General features: G+C 40.1%; 1 protein-coding gene across 2 annotated transcripts in view; it reads left to right on the forward strand.

Moving 5' to 3' along the window:
- Positions 1-471: 471 nt before the first annotated feature.
- LOC134636289 (raftlin-like) overlaps positions 472-24693 on the forward strand; it is a 130378-nt gene continuing 106156 nt past the window's right edge. Inside the window, exons 1-3 of one of the 2 annotated variants that reach the window (XM_063486210.1) lie at positions 472-677; positions 794-1113; positions 19766-19949. In XM_063486210.1, the coding sequence (XP_063342280.1) occupies positions 19802-19949 (148 nt within the window). In that variant the 5' untranslated portion in view covers positions 472-677; positions 794-1113; positions 19766-19801. Of the gene's footprint in view, positions 1114-19765; positions 19950-24693 lie in introns of both variants that reach the window. The other variant, XM_063486209.1, reaches the window with a different exon arrangement.

The raw sequence follows: 24693 nt of genomic DNA on the forward strand, positions 1-24693 counted from the left end.
TCTAACGGGTTCTGACCCAGACGTATAAAATATGCATAACCACTACAGACAAGTGAAATGCTGAGAATCAAACACACACACACACACACACACATCCATATTCAACAAATCAACCGTTGCAACCCTATTTCAGTCAAACTTATCACCAGCTCCCAAAACTCTTCAGTCATTCCCACAGCACGCAGGTTTGAATATATCGACTATGTGGCACAGCATTCGACTGGTTTCCTTCTACTTCCCTCTCCCAACGAAATATTGATCACTTTTTCTGTCTGCCCTCGTCTCTTACGTCTTTTACTTTCTAAACAACACCCACCACCCTTCCTCCTCCCCCTCCCCCTACTCCTCCCCCCTCTCTCTAACTCTGGTATTTCCCAATGAAGACCCCCCTCCCCGCTTCCCCTCTGTCATTCCCCCTCCCTCTTTCCCTTTCCTCTCCCTCCCATCTCTTCTCCCCCGTCCTCTCCTCAGATGGATTCTTCAGTCAGTCGTGTGGAACTGGTGCGGCTGCCGGAGAGACAGACATTGAGGCAGAGAGGCTGCTCTGAACAGACGCTGGGTCAGAGCGCTCAGTTGCTTCAGACAATCACAGGGGAGCGAGAGAAAGACCCAGGAAAAGAGAGAGAACACTACATAGAAAGATAGGTTGAAAAGGAAGGGAGAGACAGGAGAGGGAGGTAAATATGTGACAGGATGTGGTTTCCCTGTGCTTGCAAAACATTGGTATACAACAGTCATACTTTGAGCATGACCTAAGCACAGTGAGCGTGCAAGTGTGTTTGAGCTCTAATAGGTGGTGAAGAGGAAGACGAAGCAAACCGCTGGAGCTGCTGCTGCTGAGCCCACAGAATCAACACTCTTGTTTCTCTGCTGCCTGCCTGCCTGCCTGCCTGCCTGCCTGCCTGCCTGCCTGCCTGCCCGGAGGATTGTGGTTCCTTTAAACCAACCAGCTCCGCGGCAGCCTTTGACAGCTTGTCGGACAGGACCTGAACCCATCCTGTGTTTGAGCTTTTCTCCCCCCTCGAAGTAGAATGCGATTCTCTGCAGGAAGCACTGGTCCAGTTGCTGCGTTTGTGTCCAAGCAGTGAACTTTTCAACGAGATTGTGAAAGAGGTAAGTTTGTTTTGTGTTTCCATGCTCCTGAGCATGTGAATGAATTTGAACTTTCAAGCAGATGTGTTACTGTACGCACGCCCGTGTCTCTGGACAGCAGCCACTGTAAACTTGGACTGCATGGTAGCAGTTGTTTACTGCTGAGATTTCATTCATTAGATGTTGCCGCAAGCCACAAGTCTGACTTTTGAGCAGTGTATTAAGCAACAAGCTATAAATTTACTGCTGCCAAACACACATGCACTCATTTGAATGCATTCATTCACTATCAGTGCCGGGTAAAAGTATTGTACTAGACAGCACCTAATGCTTTTAAAAAGTAATCCATTATGTATCTACTCTGTAAAAAGTACCGTGTCTTGCAAACCATTGCTTTACTTTTTCTTTATCTGGCAGTTAACAATATGATGTTAAACTGTACATGACAGATATCAGCACAACTCCCTATCACAATAAGAGTAATAAAAATAAAAGTAATATCACAAAGCTGTTAACAAGGTTACTAAGCCAATGGAGCACAGATAAATGTAATTTTAACAGTGATTCCACTGCAGAGGCAGCATTTCCTCTTCTTTGTACACTGGTACAAGCTTCTTCACCACTGCTTTTTTTATCTGTTGAAAATCAAGTTTTGGCTCCTTGGTTGGGTTTGGCACATGATGAGCTTGAAGATTGCTGTTGATCCAGTGTTCTAGCTTCAGGTTAACACGTTACCTGTTGCAGCTGCTTGTAAACATTTGATGTTTTGTTCACAGAAGTACATAGCTGCTTCTGTCATGCATAGATGTGGTTTGCACCGACCTGACGGTTACACTCATGGTTAGTAAGAAATGTACATCTCCCCCCCAGCAGTCGTAGACTTCCCCGAAATTATTGTCTCATATCCCTGAGAGTAACTGAGGTCAAGCAACTGTTATGCAAATGTAGATGAGAAGCATGCTTCATTTTTTTTCTTTTTAGATAATTAAAAAACTTCTATAATGCAAGTGACACAACTGATTAGCAACATAATGTAATCACTGATTTTAGGAATTATGAGTTTGCCAACAAAAGTAATGTGAATGTGTTACATTGCATCCCCACACCTGTTCATTACTCTATTAATAAACCCTTTATTTAAACATTCACATCAATAGGTCATGCTGTTTTCAAGTTGCACTGCATTTATGATGGATGGTACAGAGTTGTGCTGGGAATGCCAACTATCTCAACCGGGATCCAATCACAGACCAAACCCTGACAGTGCCTTCTATAATAGTGAGGAGAAATTCAAGCAAGTGCGTGATTTGTGTGCTACTGTACTGCACTATGTCAAGGGAGTGGGTTTCCCCATGTGTTGTGTTGTGCAGCATGTGTGCTGGTAAATCCATGTCTGTCAGCACATGTGGATGTTTACATGCCTAGACTATGTGATCCACTACACGCATGTGTGCATGTATGAGAGGAGGCGGTTTAAAGGGAAAAAACAAGCTGAGGGATGGCAGGAGGTAAAGGAAGGGTGGGGGTTGAGGGAAGGGTGGCAGGGTGAAGGAAGATGAGGGCATGAGAGACAGGAAAAGCCGGGGGGGTGAGGAAAAATTGCTGTTTGTGTGTGTGTGTGTGTGTGTGTGTGAGAGAGAGAGAGAGAGAGAGACAGAAAGTGAGTGAACTGCTGTTAATTAGTTCCAGCTGGTGAGTTGCGGAACGTCGGGGTGTGTTAACTCTACAGCGATGGTGGGTCAGGAGTTCTCTCCGTCTCAGGCTGTCTGTCTCACACACACACACACAGAGACACACACACACACACATGTACACACACACACGCAAACAGCACTTTTATTGTTGTGATGACCCTCATTGCTGCTAGCTTAAACCTAATTCTACCCTGAAACCTGAAGCAAAGCTTTCACCCTCAAACAGCCCTTTAAGTATTTGAGGGCCTGCCAAAATATTCCCCTCTGATGCTTTTACAGTAAAATTTTAAAGAAATGTGTGCACCTACACACAAAACACATACACGCATTAACACTAACTTAAAGACATTTAAGTCTAAGCCATGATAATTTATTGAGAAAGATCACAAAGTATGTAAACAGAAGGAAACTATAACCACGCAACAGCCATGTGGTCTGTCATCACACTGTGCACATCAAAGTGTACATGTATTAACATGCATTGAACACATGCTGTGCTGCACATGTGAGCATGCATACATACATATGACTTGAGAATATGAACACACGTGCAGCGAACACTGTTAACACAAACACACACACAAAGGAAAAAAAGTTCTCCAGAGAAACCCCATATGGCTTTCCCTCACATTGATCATTCTGCGGCCTGGTTTTTGGAAATGTGGAAGCGATTGTGGTTTGGAATTCACCCTGCTGTAATGTGACATTGAAAATATCACAATTTCTTAGGGCAAAAGGTGAAGTAACCATGTGTCCAAATGGTTAATTCACTGAAATTACAAGAAAACATTCTCTCCGTACCGCTAGTGATATGAACTGTATATGCAGATAATTCTGGTTTAATTTGTACAAATATCTGCATCTAGTCTTTGTACATTAGATATTAATTTGTATTCCTCACACCAATAGAAAAAAAACACAAAGATTTCTGAAGTTTTGCCACAGTAGCCAGCTTTATAGATTAGTTGCCAGTAATAAAACAATGTATGGTTTGCCAGGCTATGAAAAATCCCTCTGGCTGGTGTTCACCCTCTTGCATGACACTTACGGTGCCTTTGTTTTCTGTCTTAGTACAATTCACACATGCGCACATGTAATCATTCCTCCTGCTCGTATGTCCCCACTCCGTGTTAAAAATGCTTTCTAAAGTTCATTTGAATTTAATATCAGGCTTCAGCAGGTCGAGTTTGTTAATAATGTGCAAATATATACATATAAAACCTCTTCCTTCAACATTTACACCTGCAGCTATGATTGATTATTGTTTTAAAAAAGCCTTTATAAATGATTTATTAACATTTAGAAATGCAAATAACTTGCTAACCTTTGGTGACAGCTTATTAGAGTGTGTCTAATGACTCTTTATTAATGACTTTGACAACATTTATTCTACTGAAATGATTTTTTTTAAATGGCAGATTCATTAACCTTTATTGATGACTTACTAACATTTATAACGACAGATTTATGACTTTGGTAATGATTTATTATTATTACCTAAGGAAATTGCAAACCTTTTGTACATGAAGCTCAAACTAAGATTTCAAAAAAGTTGCGTAAATAAAAACAGAATGACATAGGTTGCAAATCATATGAATATATGCAATTGCAGTTAGTACAAAATATAAGAGCCAATTTTATGTCTTTGTTCTACTGTAAAATCAATGCTAATTTTGATGCCTGTAACACTGATGGAACATTGCTAACTAATGAGGCTAATTATACTCAAGTGGGAATAAAAAAGAACATCCCAGTGAAGATGAGAAGTGAAAATGTGAAGGCTTCACCACTCTGTGGATGATTGCTTAGGAAAGTTTTTGCTCAACATAAAACTGCAAAGAATTTGGGAATTTCATCATCTGTAGTACATAAAGTAATTTACACAGTTCAGAGAATTGATTGTAATATCTATATGCTTAAAACCAATACTGAATTGCAGATATCTCTATTTTCTTTTAAATGCAGGCACAACTATAGTGGAAATGACTACACTGGATTAGGAACACATCCGAAAACCAGTGTCAATAAACACTACAGTTAAAAATCCACCATGCAAGGAAAAAATATATAAATAAGACTGCAGTCTTTTCTGGGGCACAGCTCACTTTGCCTCAGCTATTAACAATCAATTGATTGTTAAAGCTAAAAGGCTAATGGTAACGTTTGGTGGAGAGGTTAATAATTTAACAGACAACTGTTCAAAAGTGTTGCTGATACACAAGCTTTACTGAGCTCACAAAATTCCTCATAAAATGTCCATTGGTTGTTTTGAATGTCAACTACTGTTTACGTGTTTAGCTGCTAGTGAAGGGAGGGGCTATAAGGCTGCCTGTACCTCCCCTCACTAGCAGCTGAACACATGAACAGTAGCTGCAAATGGGTAACTAATCCGAAAGTAGTTTTTAGTATTACTGGGGATCAGTGATGAGAACAAGTAACGGCGTTACTAACGGCGTTACTAACGGCGTTACTTTTTTCAGTAACGAGTAATCTAACTAATTACTATTCCTATCGTTACAACGGCGTTACAGTTACTATCAAGGGAACGCGGTCCGTTACTATTTTTCAACAAACAGACGGTTGAAGCTGTGTTCAGCTTACCCGCATCTTATATCAGCTGCAGGAAGTAGCTGTAAGTAATCTGGACGCTACAGCTTTAAGCAGCTGCGCGCTCCCACGGACGGCAATCACGATCACTGTCTAGCACAACACACCTGGAGCTAAGGAGGCAAAACAATCGCATGAGTGCTGCTGTTTGACTGAGGAAGAATAAAGTAGTCGTGGTAAGTCAATCACATGACCACTTAAAGACAAAGCAACAAGGTGATATATACCAGTTTATAAATTGTGTTGATAGGCCACGTAAAACCAGAGTCATGATAAACAATATATACCCGGCGTTTTTTCCTCAATAGCAAGCACTCTCTGCTTATGAGCAAAAAAACAAAACAAAAAAAGTTTTAGGAGTGACGGCGAGAGAGAGAGAGAGAGAGAGGGAGAGAGAGAAAGAGAGAGAGAGAGAGAGAGCAGGAAAAGAGAGAGAGCGAGTTTTGAGATGTGAGATTTGTGACGTTTAGCGTGTTTGGAGTGTGTAGTTAATGTGTTGTCTTGTGTAGTGTTGTGGATAGTTTTGTGTTGTGTGTTAGAACAATGAGGCGACTGCTGTCTCCAGGTAGAAACAGGAGTGATACACCTGCTGCTGTCAGACCTGCAGGTATCAGGCTGTGATGTTCTCCTTTATAGTGGACAGAAAATATTTTTTTGGAGTGGCACAAATAATTTGTGTGGCATCTTATTGAAGAACAGCTGATTGTTCTTTAAATAGTTTGAAATGGTTATTTAAAAAAAGGGTAAAAGGTAAATGGATGCAAATAACTTTGTTGTTTGCAAAACTTGTGCATAGGATTTTAAAATTGACAATTAATATTTGCATTTGAAGTTATGAAATATGATTCATTAAAGATGTTTATGGTTGTTACAGTAAAAATATAACTTTTTTTACTCTGATTTTATGGTTTTTGTCTGATTTTAGATCAATTCTGGTTATACAGTATGACAAAATGAGAACATAACTGTAAATTCAGGCACGTGAGGTTGCGCTAAAAAGAATGATACCAAACAAGGCAAAGTAAATAGTTTTTAAAGGTAAAATGTGGAGAGAAAATCAAGAGTAGTAAAAAAATGGCCAATTATACCCTGGACGCCAGAGGGTTAAACATTCTTTGTTTTTTTTTAAGTAACGCAATAGTTACTTTTCCAAGTAATTAATTACTTTTAGAATATTGTAACTCAGTTACTAACTCAGTTACTTTTTTGAAGAAGTAACTAGTAACTATAATTGAATTACTATTTCAAAGTAACTTGCCCAACACTGCTGGGGATACTGGAATACTTAAGTATTTATAACCTCAGTATCAGGTTTTTTGATTAATGCTTAGTGCAGCATTAATGCTAATCGATATATACAGGTTTTGGAGCAACAGATTATATAATCCAGTCAATGTATTCTGCTTGTGTTCCAGCAGCATTGCAACAATAGACTACATCAAAACTAGCACAATTGGTATTGCTATTCATCAAATGCTTATGAAGTATAGTTAAAAAAATGATTTGCAGTGGTAAGCACGGCTCTGTAGCAGCTTCAAAAATATCTTCAGCAAACATTTGACGTGTTGTTTTTGTACTATTTTTGGTAAAATCAGGTGAACGAATCAGTCTGATATTGTATTCTTGAATGTTCATCACTGAACCATTTAAACCTGTTTTCTACAGCACACAGTAGCAGTTTTATTTTTTTTTCAGATGTTTTTTCATCCTCTCTCTCAGCCAGCAGTTTGTGTATTTCCTAAAGCTGTGTTGATTTTCTTTCGCTCCAGTCTTTTAGCAAACATGTTTTAATCAACTTATGTTTGCTATCTGATCCGGGCACAGTCTATCCCCCTGTGGGGTGTGAAATTTGATTAAGGTAATTGGCAAACGTTGGTTGGTACAAACCATAATGTGCACACTCCTCTGCACTGAGTATGTATGGACAAACAACCACAGACAGAATCAACCAAACACTGGAGGATTTAATACACAGATTTTGTACATTTAGCTATTCTTATTCTTATTATTAATGTGTCTCAGTTTCATTCTATTCTAATTTCATGCTGTACTTGTTTAATGCTAAGGAGAAACTCCATCAAGCTTTAGATATGGGACATATATATATACATATATATATATATGTGTATATATATATATATATGTATATATATATATATATGTGTATATATATATATATATATATATATATATATATATATATATATATATATATATATATATATATATATATGTACAAGGGTTTGGATTATGAAAAGCAGCAAATATTCGCTATGCTTGAAGGTGACTAACAACCTTAATATCAATATAATATACATTCAGAAGGAGAAAATGGATACTAGGGGATATTTAATGTATAATTGCAGATATTTTCATGACAATGTGTATTTAGGACTCAAACTGATGTCATTTGTTAAACAAGAATTCATAATTGGCATAATTTTAATTGAATGATTAAACAGTAAACATCATGTGCTGCTAGATAAGGCAGGAGGTTTTGAAGTTCTCATGATTGAATCACACTGCAGGTGTCTGCGTCCTGTTTTGGCTACGACACGACCGCCGGAACTAATTGCGTCCACTGAGCCAATGCCTGTGATTCCACTAGATGCACCACAGCGCATTTCAGAAACATCCCACAAGCGCTTCTTTGCTCTGCATCACTTATACTTAGCACCAAGGCTATTTTTGATGGAAGCTTCGTCATGCTGCATAGAGCTTATGAAGAGGGCAGGAAGTCAGACAGAGGAATGGTACAATCCGATCAGTTTTTAAAATAAAAAATAAAAAAACAACCGCTATCCAGACTAAATGCTTGATTTCCGAAACACCCCCTTTGTGCTTTGAAGGCAGGCGATTATCAGACAAAACTGTTTTGGAGGTACAATGTCACCGACTCTCTATCAGGGTATTCACAGGGTCAGGAAGTCATCCCAGTGTATTCTCATCCCCAGCTGTAATATAATACTGTTTAAACAGAAACTACCCGCATCTCTGCATTATGCAAATGGTGTTCTTAGGCTTCATTGCCCTGATGCATCAGCAGCGATAATATTGGCCACTAAGAGATGAAGAGGCATGGAGGTGGCAGGTTTGTCAGTCAGGGATTTCAGTGTTTTGTACTGCTTTTCTTTATGCTGGTGTTTTTTGTTTTTAATTTTACGCCAGGCTAAGTTAGGATTTGGAACTAAATTACTTGGTTAGATTTAGGAAAGCACACCCATGCACTGAAAAATGCACTGAAAATGATGAGTTGAGAGTGACAGAACTGCCTCACTCAAGCCTTAACCAGGTGCATCAAGCTCTGACACCAAAGAACTCCTTTTTTCTGTAAATGAGCAAGGCCGGCAGCTCTGGCAATACGGCACTAACTGGTGCACCAGGAATGAGACTAGGCTGGCCATCCTGACTGCTCCTGACAGCCTCTGTTGGAACTCATATCCTTTCTGTCTGAAATGCTCAGTTACAAGATTTTGGGCAAAGATTATTTTCCCTCACTCGGCTGCAATATGACAGTGATCGTGCTTTTGAAGATACAAAGTTATTCAAGCCTCTGGCTTTTTTCTAGACCTGAGACAGCATATTAGGATAAATCCTCCAGGCAAGACGGCAAACACCAGAGAGCCAGTGTTCAGCCAGTTGTGTAGCAGCTTACCCTCAAAGCACAAAAAAAGAAAACAACACCCCTCTTGATATTTCTATAAGGCAAATTGACTTCTGTTGTAATGGGTGGTCAAGAAAATTGCAGCAGTATTGATTGGTTAATGTCCAACACGGGCATGTCGATAGAGTGTCTGAAAATCTCAGAACTTAGCTCCGGCTGGCTTTAATAAAAAATGACCTGCCTGGAGCAAGTTCACAGAAAGCAATGAGTCACTCACGGGAAATCTCTTCAAACCCCTCCGTGTTTAAGGAAAAAATAGAAAAGGGGGCAACCAGCAAGTTTTCTCTTTTTAACAGGATATTCTTCTCTCGTTTTTCTTTAAATGACAAGCTTTCTTTCACCATGTTTCTTTGGCTACAGCGCAAAAACAACCAAGACAGGTTTTTATGCAGGTTGACTTGAAATAATGTTTTGCTTTTCACTTGTGAGAAATGTACAAATCCCACTGTGGATAGATTATGCGTGACAAATCAAACTCATGACTGTCAAAGACATGCGGGAGGAGAGGAGGGAAACAGGTGGAAAGAGGAGACTAGGAAACAGGGAATCAGTCCAGGTGATGAGGTGGGCTGAGAGCTTATAGCAGCCAGAACAAGAGAAGAAAGAGAGAATCTGACAATAAAAAAGCGAGAGGTTGGGACAGATTGGTGCCTATTCTTCTCCTGAGAAGGGAATAGTCATAGAGGGGTTGGTTCCCATGGCAATAGCTCCCTCGATGAATGTGTATGTGGGGATATGTGTGTGTGTGTGGATGGACTGTAACCGGGCCTTGAGACCATAAGGAGAGGTTGGCTAAGGCTGTAGTAAACCACATAGATGCTATGGGCCTTGAAACGGCTGCGATTCTCGGCTAGACAGCGTTGCTTATTTGACCATTTTCTCTGCCTAAACCCGTTACCCTTTATCTTCCATTTTTACTTTGTGCCGCGCACTTGCCATTATGTATCGTCCTTGGGCATTCAAAGGAAATATAAATTCAATGAGTTGGAAAAAGTAAAATGTCTCTTTTAGTAACCATGGCCATCTTTTTGAGAGTAAGTAAAGGTTTGATTTGGAAACATTTCCAATTTGAAGCTTTTTTGTTAGATTCAGTGTTCTTTGAATGTTACTCATCACTTTAATCAGTTTAATTTTTGAAACCAGTTTCCACTTCTGCAGCTGTTGTAACACACTGCAGCATCTCCTTAGCCCAGTACTGACGATTTCCATCACTGTTTTTTACCAGTTACTAATTAGAAATGCAGCTGCAAATAAATGTAATGCACCTTCATGATGGTAACTTGTGATTATCTACATCCGTAGTAGTCACCAGTGCTCCCTAAAACTGTTTTTTAATAATGTACAATAATATAACTCACCTTCTCTGTCAAGCTGTGCAGTTTTACCCAGAATAATTTAGAATTTATGGGAAAATAACCCAGATGTTTCTGGGGATATAACAGAACTTTCCTCTGAATGCAATATATATTGTAGATTGCAGGTCCGCCATAGGGTGCCAGTTTAATGTTATCTAAACTCATTCAAATGTAACTAAAGCATTTATAACTGAAATGTAGCTACATAATGCAGTAAAAAAAAAGGAATTTCCCTCAGATGCTAGCCAAGATGTTACTACTGTTGGTGCTTTAAGAGAACTACAGTAAAAGAATTACTGACCAAAGAAGGAACATAATCAGTACTAAAACATACTCATTTGTCTCAAAGTCAGATACCCAGTATCATGATGAACATAAATATCAACGATCAGCAAAAATATCAACTCGTGCATTATGATTCAACTTTTCACTGTTCATTTTTATGCTTGCTGTAACTTTACAGCATGAAAAGCACGTTTACAGCCTGTTACAGAAACACGTCTTTGGTTTCCATGTGAATTTTCTCCTCTGCCTCATAATTGGTTAATATTTTTATGTTTAAAAATAATAATAAATTCACCCATTTGGATTTTGCAACGGCTTTTAAGTAGGAGGGGCCATGATTGTGGTGACTGAGATGTGTGCTGAGACTGTGTGTGTTGGCTGTGGCTCAGTGCTGTCTGCTAGGCCTCATCATCCACTAATTCAAATCGCTAAACCTGACCTCTCAACTGTTTTTGTGTCTTCTGGTTCATATTTAAGTAAAATAATTGGTCACGTTTTATGCCTTACTGTGTGGTGCCGCCCATCCAAAGTGCTTCAGTGTCAGTGAGTGTCGAAATGTATACGTGTAGCTCATCGATCTAGTTGCTAGCTTTAGCACTGCCCTCTCTGGTCAATATAATAAAAACAAGCCAGCATGGCAGAAATGAAACGAGGCTTTAGTATGTGGAGTCAACAAGGAATCTGTGCCACTATGGTGGCTATGTTCGGCTTTTATATACATACTATGGAAAAGGAAACACAGCTTAAAATAAGTGATGCATGCAAGTCCACCTTGTATAGTGCTCTATATACATCTAAGGAAGTATTTTGAAAGCTGAACATTTCAGCAGAGCTGAGTTCTAGCTTTCTGCCTGTCTGTCTGTCTCTTGCTGTGCTTTATGTGGGCTCTGGAACATGATAAAAAGACAAAAACGGGAAGCTAAATTTACTGTTACTGTACACTTTCACTGAACACACAATCTGGTTTCTAAGGCACCGAATGAACACAAATTTACCATAACCATGATACTACAGGGGATGTAAACGCTTTTAACCTGATTCTCTGAATAACCTGGTTACTTAGTGCATGTAAACGCACTTACTGTAGGTCGTTCTCTTGAAAGGACCGTGTCATTACAAAAGGTCACAGCATTAACATCCTGCCTGAGTGTCCATTGTCTTTTTTCTTTCTTCTTTTCCATCCTCTCTGTTTTCCCACAGTTGAAGATTCAGGGTGGCAAGGGCAAAAGAGGGAAGAAAGGGAAGAGTAGGGGATTTCCAACTCCAGTGTGCAAACCTTCTCAGGCATTTAGCTCATGCTGTCACCCGAAGCAGCAGAAATGAGACAGAAACTCAGAGGGTTAGTGAAGGACGTTTTTGAGGCCGAGTTATTGGAAAAATCAGTTGCTAATCTGGTGATCTCTCCATGAACAAGGCTTTTTGTAAGATTCTGTTCCCAAAAAAACACTCGTGAAAGTCATGTTAAATTTAGGCAACTGGTGCTTTCACAACTAAGTTGTTTAGTTCAATCAACATTACCAGTTTTGACTAGTTCATTTAGACCAATGCCAGCCAGTCACTGGTGGAGACTAGATCCAGGGTCAGAGAGGGTCAGGAAGGGTTTTGGCCTAGCTTCAAGTAAACTCGTGAGTCACTTAGCGTAAGACTGTTGTATAAAAGTAATGCAGAGAAACTGCAGGATTGTGAGATTTTTCAGCAATAGCATGATGGTAAATGTGAAACTGCTGATGGTGAACTGTTACAAAATCATTATTCAAATATGTAGTCTAGCCCGGAAGTATGGTTAATGCGGTAACCATGGCAACACGTACATGTGGCAGCATATGGTAAAGGGGTTTTCCCAAATATACCAAAGACTGGCAGTGACTTAAGTCAGTGTGCTGAGAGTGTATGTCATCAGTTTTTTAACAGATCACCAACTAAAGGTGAGTAAAATTTAACCATCCAGCAGTTATTATTCTATGGTATTCACTATTTATACATGATGACATAATTATAAATGGGGTCCAGGTGCAGTCTCAGTTAAAATTGGACGAAATTAATTGTCACTTCAAACGTACAACTTTGTTTTTTTATAAAGAGAGAAAAAAAGGCGACTCGTGAGAGTCAACCACTTGTGCAAAACCACGCTGAAATTATGACAACAACAGTTGTTGGTAATTGAGCAAAAGTCTCTTTGTTTAGCTTAAAGATCTCACACCCACTGAGCTGTACTCGCCTTCTTGTTGCTTCCACCTAACAGAGTCACCGCCTTTTAAGTGTTTAAGAGTATATCCATCACAATATGTTTTTAAAGCCACAAGCAACCATATTTTAATGAAAGCGTGCAGTGCAAAGTTAAGATAATGTTAGCAAGAACTACAAGTTATTCATTTTTAGGCTCAACAACTTGGATATAGGGAGTGTCTGAGGATAAGAGACAGAGACACATCATATAGCTTATTCATTTCCAGCCTGAAGACAAAGTTGACAGTTGAGCATGTTCAGGTAAAGCGGTAAATCATTTAATTGGATCAGAGTTGCTGGTGTTAGCATAGTGTATGGCAGAAAGACACAGAAACAGGCTAACAAAGTATTGATTTCTCTTGTAAAGTTGGGCATTTTATCACAGGAGATTGGAGCCAACCTTAAGCACCATTCAAGGGGCTGCACTTCCACATTGGTTTGTTCCAACACTGTTTTTTGGACTTTTTGGACAACAAGCAAATGCATTTTTCTCAAGATAAGTCATTACGAGGGGTTGATTGTCAAGAAAACATAGACATGAGTCACTCAATGCATTTCGGCCAACCACCAGTGCTGTTTTTCCTCATGTGAGGCCTGTCATGTCCGCTCATTTTCATGGCGGTCTCTCTAACCACTCAGCCTTGTAGAGCTCTTGACAGTACTCCTCACAATACCCATGGATGATACTGGATCAGCAGTACCCATCACCATACACAGTCAAGCGCCCCTTTACTTGTCAGATTGTAAAAGATCAAAAGTCAGAAGAAGCCAAAGAGGGTGAGGGAGACAAAGCGAGAGAGAGAGTGAGAAAAGAAGAGAGTAGGCTTAAAAGGGAGACTACACAGGGAAGAACACACGAACACAGTGTCCTAATTAATGTCTTCTTGCATTAATCCACTCTGAAGCTTCCCATGCTGCTGGGTTTGATCTCAGCAATGTTACTATCAAAGCCTTGTAACACGGTCCTGTAATGTGGGGAAGATCTCAGTCAGACAGCATTAAGTAACTCATTTGGTATTGTGAAGCCTGTAAGCTGAAGACGGGGTTTTGTGCGATCATCGTCCACACTGATGTGCAATTTCCTAATTATGAAACTGGAATGTAAAGCTTCTCAATCCAATATTTTCATTAACAGAAGATTAATAATGTTCATATTCTGAAGGCTGTTGGATGTATTGACAAATGTACAAAGACTTATTGTCTTTGTACATTTCAGCAAGGCTTTCTGGGCACCTTTTAGACTATTTCATTGTTTTGGTTTTACAGATAGAAGATTTTCAATTGTTCCATAATGTTCTCAATTACCAACCATACACAATGTTCTGAGTACCAAATCCAAGACACATACAAGGATAACAATTAGAATTTGGTAGAAAGTGAGGCTGTTTTCATAAGTAAAAGATTTTGATCTCCATCTTTTAGCGTGTTATCCATTTTTAGTTGACTCTGCAGCGAGAGTACGCCAACAAAGACTTACCCAGTCTACGGGCTACTCTTCAATGAATGCTTCTTAAATGCAGTTTATAGTTTAAAATCCTTCTGCTGAAGTTCTGAATGATCAGGTCCCATCATATCTCAAAAACCTCATATTATACTTAAATGACTTTGCTCTTGGACGGCAACTTTCTTGTGCCTTAAGCTGTGAGGCGCCTCTTCTGTGGGCTCAACTATCAGTTTGGGAGACAAACATCCTCTCTACATTAGGCCACCATAATCCATTCCTGAATTTTGCTACCATAGACTGAGGCTGCTTTTCTACTCTCTCTTCTAATGTGTTTTACTTTTGTCTGTGTTGTATTCTTGCTTTGTGTTTGGCCTGTTTGTTGGTGTTTTTGCCTTCGCTATGCTTCTTATTCCATGCTCTTTCAGCCAACCAAGTGCTTTCTTCCCAGTGCTTTGTCATTTACTGTAGGTTCTCCTTCTAATACTGTGGGGTCCTTACCCTACGACAGTAAGCACGTAGAATTGACTTTTGAGAGAGACCAAAGCTAAAAGAACAGTTAAGTTCATGGCTGTAGACTTTCATTTGGTGGCCAGACGTTTAGCTTTTCAGAATCCTTACTATTTCAATAAGTAAATAATAATAATACTACTAATAATTTAATAATAATAATAACAATGTGCAATAATCAAATGCTAAATTTACAGTCATAAAAAATTATAATATGTGCCAGGTGATAATATATCTGTGGAGATTTCAAGCCCTAAAGTGTCTGAAAATCAATTTGTTTAGGTCTAATAATGTGCCAAATCCTAAGAGACAACAGGCTATGAACTCAAAGGATCAATGTGAGCACAGAAAGAAAGGCAGACCTTTGGACTGAACCATTGTTGTTGATTGACAGATGGGGAAAAAAACAGCAGGACAAGGGAAGCGTCTCCCCTGATGTTGTCTATCACATTCAGCACAATACAAAGTGATATGGGATGTTTTTGTTGTAAGGGCCAAAACTAAGTGCATCACAGCCACAACAAAGCATCTGAATGTCAATCTTGGCTTATGAGAAGGGAATCTTATCGAATAAAACCTCTTATCAAATAAAACCTCAAAATGCCATTAGCAAGAGAAAAAAGATGGAGCAAAATGGCAAAAGGATCGTTGCTAATTCAGCAAAAGGGAAATCAATGGCCCTCTTCCTGTCTTTTTTCTTTCTTTCCCATAACTACCCAGTATCTGTCAGCCCTGTAAAGCATCCCTAACTCTCTGTTTCACAATCTCCGGAGTGGGGGGGGGGGGGCAATTTCAGTGCTACAACTGGCCAATAGCTTCAACCTCAGATGAGAGTTTCCTGGCAAGAAAGTGCCTCAAAAAATTATAAACAAGTCACATTTCCTCCATCGGTTCAACTCTAAAAATACTCCCATTTGGCTTCACCTCACATTGCCTCCTCTCTGGGCTCAAGGAGCTATGCAAATACGAGTTCCTCCAGTTTTTACTTTGTTTTCCTCTAACACCCCTCCCACAACCCCCCACAACCCATCCCCTTTCCTCCACATCCCATTGTTCTGACTACTTCTTCTCCATCTCGTGTAGACTACATGACAGAGCCTCGCCTTCCCTCTTGTTGTTCCTTCTCTCTCCCGGGTAGAGGGAGAAATGATAAAAGCTATTTACAAGTAACTGTAGGCAACAGTAGGAATCCAACACTTGGGAAAAAGATCTTTTCTTTTTCTTTTTTTAAAACTTTGTTTTCTTTGATGGCAGAGTCATTTGTGATGCTGCGCGATGAACTGTAGCACTGTGTAGTGCAGTCCTGAGTGACAATTTAAGGGGAGACTGAAGCGCTTTTAGAGACTTTGACTGTGCCATCATCTGCAGATTGTGCTTGGCTTTTGTGTTCTTGAAACGGAAGCAAGACACTAGTCCTGCTTGGCACGTGCTGAGTGGGAAACATATAATGCCTCAGTACATAAGAAACATGCTGCAACTATTTAGAAGGCTTCTGAAGCTTTCAATGTACAAAACAAGAGGACAACCCCCCTCAAACATGGATACTGTTTTCTGGGCTAAAGCTGATTGACCGGTTTCTAAAGATTTCACCTTTATGTCTAAATCTGGTTGAAAGTGAAATGTAATATTTTCAGGATATTACAAGAGAGTCAATTCAGTCTAATTTCAACCATTCACTAACATCACCCCCTGTGCATTCCTCTCGGTTACAGGTGTAAAACTGTCTACATTAGTAACATTATCACAGCAGTTTGTATAAGTAAAAACCTGTTTATGCTATTTATCTACTTTCATACACATTTTGTACTCATTACGTGTTGCATGGGGATCTTTGCTCAACCTTTTGTTCTTGCATGTTAGGTTAGCTGGTTAGCACCATTTCTTTAGAGCTGGACAGTTTGGGGTCTAAATCTGCTGGACATCTGACATGTTTGCAAAAGTATCGAGGAAAAAAAAGTGTCCTTTCACTTTTCAAGCAAACGTAGGCGTTCAGGGATCCATTGAAGTCATCCTTAGCCTCTTTGCAGTGCGTTTTTGCTGGGTTGGTAGCTGCGTGCTTGTGTTCTGGTATTAGCTATAAATCCATCAGCTTGTGGTCCATTTCTGAGCGCTATTATGAGGCCTGGAGAAATATGACTGTTATACACGTTGAGATTTATAAAGCCCAACAAAGACGTCCATGTCGGTGCCACTGGAAACACTGGCACGACAGCCGTGATGAATCTCACTCTTTCTCTCTCCCTGCTTCCATGTTGTATGCTGATCATCCTTTTTCTATTCAGCCGACTTTAATTGCACGCTCTCTTTTTTCTCCGGACTCTACTTGCCATGCATTACCCGCTGCCCCCCCACCACCCAAACCCCTTTTATGCGAACAATCTCCAACCCGGCCACCCCTGTTTCCTCTTTCTGCCTTGATTGATTCTCACCTTTTCATTCTTGCCGTTCACCTCATTAACAGAGCCCCGTCTGCAGCTGGTTCCTTTTTTGCCTCCCACTCCTTCCTACGTCGGAACCCCCTGTGCCCCTCCTCACTTCCTGTCCTGTCGTCTCTGAAGCAACGGTCAACTCCGATTCTGCCAAACCCCTTCGATGTGCTGTAATTAGTACAGAGAATAATGGAGTAATAGAGAGGGATCTTCATTAGGCAAGGTGGAATAAGAGGGCACCACTGCCATCCATCTATCCATCTGTCCATCCATCCATCCGTTCTTGAGTTTAATCAGTGGAACACAATGAAATGTCAGCTATTCCCAGATGAAGCCACTGGAGAGGCAGTGGTGCTGGCACAAAGCATTTGGGATGCGGTGGCATCTGTAGTACTGGCCCTTTAAGGCCTCTCACTCCCTGGTTGTTGCTAATTTGGCCTCCCTAGGAATCAAGTTATAAGAATATTTATTTATTCATGTTAATGTACAGAGGTTTACCAAACATGCTGTCCTTTATTAGTTTTCCTTCTGAAGAATCTTTGCTTTCCTGCGTGTGTATACATGTCAATGTGCATGTCTGGTCCTTGCTTAGGGATGCTCACTGATATCAATAAGTGTGTTATTTAAACACTTTGGTACACTATCAGGTACTACTACTGCAATGGAGGTTTTCCATTTTCTGTTTTCTAAACAGTTGAGATCCTGTGTAAAATGTTAATATAAACTGAATGCAGTGATTTGCAAATCTCGTAAAGCTGTTTGTTATTCACAAACATTTTTTTAATGTTGAAACTGAGACATTTGACTATGAAATAGTAAAGATATATCATATAGAATTGCCATATACTAGGCATTCACTAGAGATAAATAATTATCACCTAAAATTATAATAAAGAATCAGTGATGCACAAGATCTACACATTCTGATCACTGACATGGTTAGAAAATCTATTTGTTATTTAAACAGCTTTATTTTAAACCCTGGCTTGTCGAGGACCTGTGAGACTGTACCTGACCACTTGCTTAGGTTTGCCAAAAACCCACAACGTAATCCACAGTATTTACCAATGAGATACACAAACCTCTGCGCAGTAATCACTGCTATTGATCCGTGCATTGTAACAGATCCATTAAAGTGATTTTGCCCTTCTCGGTCATAAAAATCTAAACTAATGCTCCTTTCACATGCATAGCTGAAATTATAAGAATAGCTAATATTATAAAATGCTTTTGCTGCATTATATCAATGCATGATAAGAAATGCCTCACAAGCTTTCTAGGAGAAAATACACAACTCTGTGCCATGTGTGCACCGTCTTGTCCTTACAGAAACATAATATGGAATTCCCATGTGACAGACATTCGCTAGAGATAAATAATTATCGGATAAACTTCTAATAAAGAATGAGCGATGTAGAAGAAGTGGAAAATGTGATCACATATGCACTGATATGGTTGTTATTTAGACAGCTTTATTCACTTCTGTAGGTCTGCACCCACGGTTTTGTCCTCTTTACTGTGAAGCGGTTAGTACTCAGTGAAATCTTAACTTTTTCGTAATTTCCCAGATGTATTAGTCTTAAAATTCTTGAAGTCTTCTTCTTTTGGGTGACCACCACAGTGAATCATCTGCATTTGTTTGGCATTGGCCATTCAAACGTGTGTGATAATTTAAACACATAAAACAAAAACAATCATAAAATGAGCGGTAAATCAAATTTGTACTACAAATTTATCTAATGTAGCAAAAAAGGTCAATAACTGGACTACCATACGACACTTAACCCCGACCTTCCTGTTTCATTCAGTAAAAATAGACCAGATTACACATCCTTTATTTTTATCTGCTGACATTTTTAAATCTGGAGGAATTTTAAAAAGTTGAGCAGCTTTAACAACTTTTTACTTTCATTGGATCAAAACAGTTACCTCGTCTGCAAATTAATCAATGGAAACAGCCTTATTTTAATAGGGTGGTCAACAATGAATTAAGACTCTCAATTGAAACTCACAGCAGATATGAACACAACAAAGTTAGTTTTACAGTTCACATAATTTGCTATTATAATTTTTCAAATAAGCAATAAGTTGCAGTTTAAAATCCATCCGTAGTTCCCGTTCAATATGTTTCCATAACACAAAACAAAAAATAAACCTCTCTTGCAACTGTAGCTCGGTTAGCGAGATGGAAAACAGAACACTTACATCTCAGAAGTCTTTGAATTATTATGAACTTGTGAGTGACAGAAACATCACAATGGAATGCTAATTGTTCCCCAGTGATCACAAGAGCCTGTCAGCTGTTAAGAGCTCTACTTTAAATTTGAATAAGTCTTCGCTAGCTAAGCACAGCTCCACAACAATGGTGGTCCAATGAGAATGAATGGCAGGGCAACAGCACCCAAAATGCAATGTCTGCTTTTTAGCTCAGCTAAAGAAGCACTTTGTCCATTTTTTTGTAGGGTCTTTGTAAAGAGTGACCTAAAAACCGTGGAGCCATGGGCTGCGGGTTACGCAAGATGAAACCAGTTTCAGAGGAGAACAGTCCAGGGAAGATTTACTCCACCCTGAAGAGACCACAGGTGGAGACCAAGGTGGGCATGGCCTACACATACCGCTACCTGGACTTCCTCATCGGCAAAGACGGTAAGACGGACAACCTTCTTTTAAATGTGTTCAATGAAACCCTCGATCCTTTTAATTTCAGGAACCAGAGCTAGAGTGCAACCCACAATATTTACCACTGAGGTACACAAATCTCTGTGCAACAATCACTGCTATTGATCAGTGTATTGTAACTGATATGTTAATGTGTTTTTTGTGCTGCTGGGTCATAACAATCTAAGTGAATGCTTCTTTCACATGCACAGCTGAAATTATATGACTAGCTCAAGGCTTTTGCTGCATCATATCTCTGCATAGTAAGGGATCAGCGAGCCTCACACGTTTTCCAAGGGATTACCTGCAACAAAATTCACCATTCTGTGCTCTATGTGTGATTTTCTTTACCTCCAGTACAATTAATCTGTCTAGTCCCCTTCTAAAAATAGTACAATATCAAACACCCAGTAATAAATACAATATATTCAGGCACAGAAGAAATCTATCACTCGTGGAATAAAAGCTGTAATTTTCATCAGCATTTTCTTGTAATGACAGAGTGTTAATTAGTGCTTGTTCCCTGTATAGCAACATCCATTATAATTTCTTTTCTGACAATTAGTCAGTCATGCTTTCACGTCATGCTAATGATATAGAACTTTCCAGACCAATCCATGTCAAACTTCCTGCTGGCGGCCATCAATTATGGAAGGCAGGGTCCAAGCTGCTAGCAGGGGACGCAAACAAAGTAAAAGGTGGCCTGCTGTGGTGACGGACTTTTTTGTTCAAGGTCACAAAGCTGTTTCTCTTCAGCTAGTTTTACTGTGATTTTAGAATGATTCAGCTGCCCTGAATGTCTGTGCTCTCCGACCTGCCTGGTGGGCTGGAAAGAAAGTGAACATGCTAACTATGAAGATTACGCCTAAAGTCAAACTGAGACTGCTTGAGCCATGGAAAGAAATATGGAAATGATTCATTTGTTTTTACAGAGTAGAATCCATATACCGATGCCCACATATTCACATAGATTCAGGCAGAAAACCCCCCGCCTCTACTTCCTGTCCTAAATGTTAGGTGTTTATAAGACTGAAGGTTGGTGCTGTTTCCTGAGATGCAGAGATCAAACTTCATGGTTTGGCTATTACATTCTATGTTTTGTAATGCATGTGAGGAGCACACATCTTCACTTTAGTTATGGCACGAAACATCTACTACTAAGATGGTTTGTGTGAAAACTGCTTGGATTTCAAGTAAGCGGCACAGTATTCTAGGTACAGTATTTTAAATTGAACTAGTTTTAAGCAATGCGATTACACCAGCGGCAGCTGTGGTGAGAGTACTCACACCACACCCATCTTTGACCTATCTGGTTTAACTTAACCTAAGTTAAACCAGATAAAGATAAACATTATAGGGAGTCTAAAGTGCAGGGAATGACGGCACAGGGGTCAGACTAAACCGGTCTTTAAAGTGTGTTAACAGAATCTGTCCACAGGCAGGCAGAAGGACAGAAGGGCACATAGACACAATGCCACTTCACTCCAAACTGCCTCTGTGGTAGTTCCCACTACAGCAGGTGTCTCCTGGGCTGCATTTTGCCGGCATGAATCACACAGACTCACGAGATAAAGAAAATATGTGCTTAGTTACCGTGGCTGCTAAAAACCACATTTTTACACACTTTGTTCTACTGTTTTAGTACCTGGTGCAAACATGTATGCATGCACGCACACACACACACACACACACACACACACACACACACACACACACACACACACACACACACACACACACATGTCTGGTTTGCTATCCTCGTGGGGACATCCCATTGACATAATGCTTTCCCTAGCCCCTTACCCTAACCCTAACCATTAAAAATGAATGCCTAACCCTAACCCTTACCCTAAACCTAACCATAACCTAATTGTAACCCTGACAGTAAAACCGCATTTTGAGTGTGAAAATTGCTTTCAACCCCGAGGGGACCTGGATTTTGGTCCCCACGGTGCAGAAAGTCCCCACCAGGATAGTAAAAGTCAGATTTTGGTCCCCACCAGGATAGTACGAACCCGTACACACATACACACACACACACACACACACACACACACACACACACACACACACACAATGTATATATAAATACATATATTTATATATATGTTATGGTCATCTGAGGAGACAGCATTAGTAGTCTGCACGCACACGGACAAGATTTTGGTCCAAATTAAGTGTGCAATACTAATCAAAGCATGCTAACATAACCATTATTCTTCATGCTGTTGTTACAGGAAAGTAATTTTGCTAATGCCCCCCAAAAGCAGAGCTCCCTCCTCTTTTTCAACTGCAAGGCGTACTTTTCATTTTTCAAAGACTCAGCTTTGCTTCCAGTTCACTCCCATGACATTTTGCAGCTTGCCCGCAGAATCAAAACAAAGAAACCGCACTGAAGCATACACACACCTAGGGCCGTTTAGAAGACTAATCCCACATTATTATTAGGCTATTAGTCATAACCTGGATGATACTTTTAAAAACAGATGAAACATAGGCAAATGGGTATTGTGCTTTCAATGATTAGAATCCAACTGTCAGACTCTGTGTAAACACACTGAGCTCACTGGTTTCTGTGTTGCTGGAAAAGACATTCATTTACAAAGTGTAAACTTGTCTGCCGACCTGTAGCTACTGAATAGACAGACGCTGACTCCAGCGTTCAGGTGAAGGTTAATTTAACATTATATCTAGAATTAGGATTAGAATAAGGGCACACGCATAATGGAGGTCATAAAGGTTAAGGTGAGCTAATGGGGAATGAATGTGCGCAGGGACAAGGCTGTGTGTTTGTGTGTATGTGTATGTACTAGGCCAGCGGAGAATCAGGGTGCTATATATAGCTATCACTCTGTTATTTCTGCCCCTGACAGTTATAGCTAAAATGATTGCGGGAGGTGAGTTTTGGTGGTGGGGGGGGGGCTGTTGAGGTGGAGGCGGGGGGATGGTACGGGAAGCAGGGAGATGTAGTGTGCAACGTGTTCGTCCTGGCAGTTGATTAGTCTCCATTAGTTTGTCAGGCAGACTGGACTGGATGGATGAAGGAACCGGGGAATGTGGGCGTCCGGGGGGCAGGGAGGCTTTCTATCCTCCGTCATATGGGACCTGACATGAGGGTGGGGCTTGAAGGGGTAGCGGGAGGTGGATGGGTGCCTCCCTTTTGTTGAACTGCATGCGTTTGTCATTGGTTCATGGCCACATTATTATCTTCAAGTATGCTCTTTAATGATGGGGGTTGGTACTTACTGTAATCAGTTTTGTCTTGCCTTATCACTCTGTCACTGTCAGTGCGCCTCTGTCTATGTTTCTGCCTTTGTTCATCTCTTAAAATATATGTGTGTGTGTGTCTGCCGAGTTGAGCTAGGAACACATTGCATTTGAGAAATAATCCTGGGAGCATGGTCGAGTGTCTGAATCACTTCATGCATCAGCAGATTTTCAGGCTGAAGGGTTAGTGTGTTACTCATGGCTGTAATTACCTTGTAGCATGTATGTAAGTGTAGGCAATGATTCATGTGTCTGGCCTTTTCTCCAGGAAACCTGTAAAATATTTAAGGCAGAGTCAAAGATTATGAATATTAAAATAGTCTCTGGTAGAGCTGTGGGGCAGGGACATAACTATAGATACTTACATTGTCAGCTCCAACAGAACATTTGTTACACTACATCTTTAGGTAATTACACATACTTTTCTTAATTAATCAATTATGACTCTTAAAATCAACTGTCTTTACTGCTCTTAAAAGGTACCCTGTGGAGTTTTCTGATGTGGTTTTCATTCCAACCCAGTATTGTACCAAAGCATGTACCAGCCCCGCCGGTCCTGCAGGGCATACTGTAGTCTTTTTCACATGTGAATGTCTGGTGAGTCAGGTTCAAACCACGGCTAAAGAGCAGATAGTATGAAAGGAAAAAGTCTGTTTGTTTTGGGCAGCGGCTAGAGCATGCAGGGGCGGGACACACTATGAATTCTCCAGACAATTACCTCGTCTGCATTTTGCACATACTTTCACTTTTTATACAATTACTGGTGAATTACTGTTTTACTGTAACTCCTTACATTGACCACAATTCTTGGTTTGTGTAATGTATTGATATGTGAAGCCAGCAACAAATTAAAAAGAAAAAACAATCCATCATCTCAGACTATCTGGAGATCAAACCGTGAACCCTCCAATTAGTGGACAACCCAACCTTCCACCTGAGCCACAGACACACAGACAACAATCTTGTGTTGCAAATGTATCGCTTGTGCAGTAAAAGCACTGATTATATTTTTTTCATGAAACACTTTTAAACATTTGTTTAAATCTACAATCGCCGGCTTGTGGGTTTCTCTTCCATGGTTTTGTTGTCTTGTTCCGGCGTTCGGTAGCATGTGACTGCCCCTTGTTAATCAGCAGAAGAGTGAGACCATTACAATCAATGTGCACCGCATCTGCTGGATACTCGCGCACAAACAAAAGAGATAAACATTGACTTCAGTGTTACAAGTGGCCAAAACACTTAAACTCATAAGAGATTAAAGCCACAACTGCGCTGCACTGCTCTGTCAAAATAGAACAAAAAACCACCAACGTGTTTAACCAGGAGTCATTTATTATTTCCTGTTTGACCTCAGTTCACCTTCTTTGTCGCAGTACCTTACTGTGATAGTTTTTAAAGCAGCAGAATCAAGAATCCCGAGAAGTGCGTGCCATTTTTACCTCCCTTTCAGCTCAGTGTTACTGTA

Source organism: Pelmatolapia mariae, linkage group LG10_11 (assembly GCF_036321145.2).
Source record: "Pelmatolapia mariae isolate MD_Pm_ZW linkage group LG10_11, Pm_UMD_F_2, whole genome shotgun sequence".
In the NCBI taxonomy this organism is placed as follows: domain Eukaryota; kingdom Metazoa; phylum Chordata; class Actinopteri; order Cichliformes; family Cichlidae; genus Pelmatolapia; species Pelmatolapia mariae.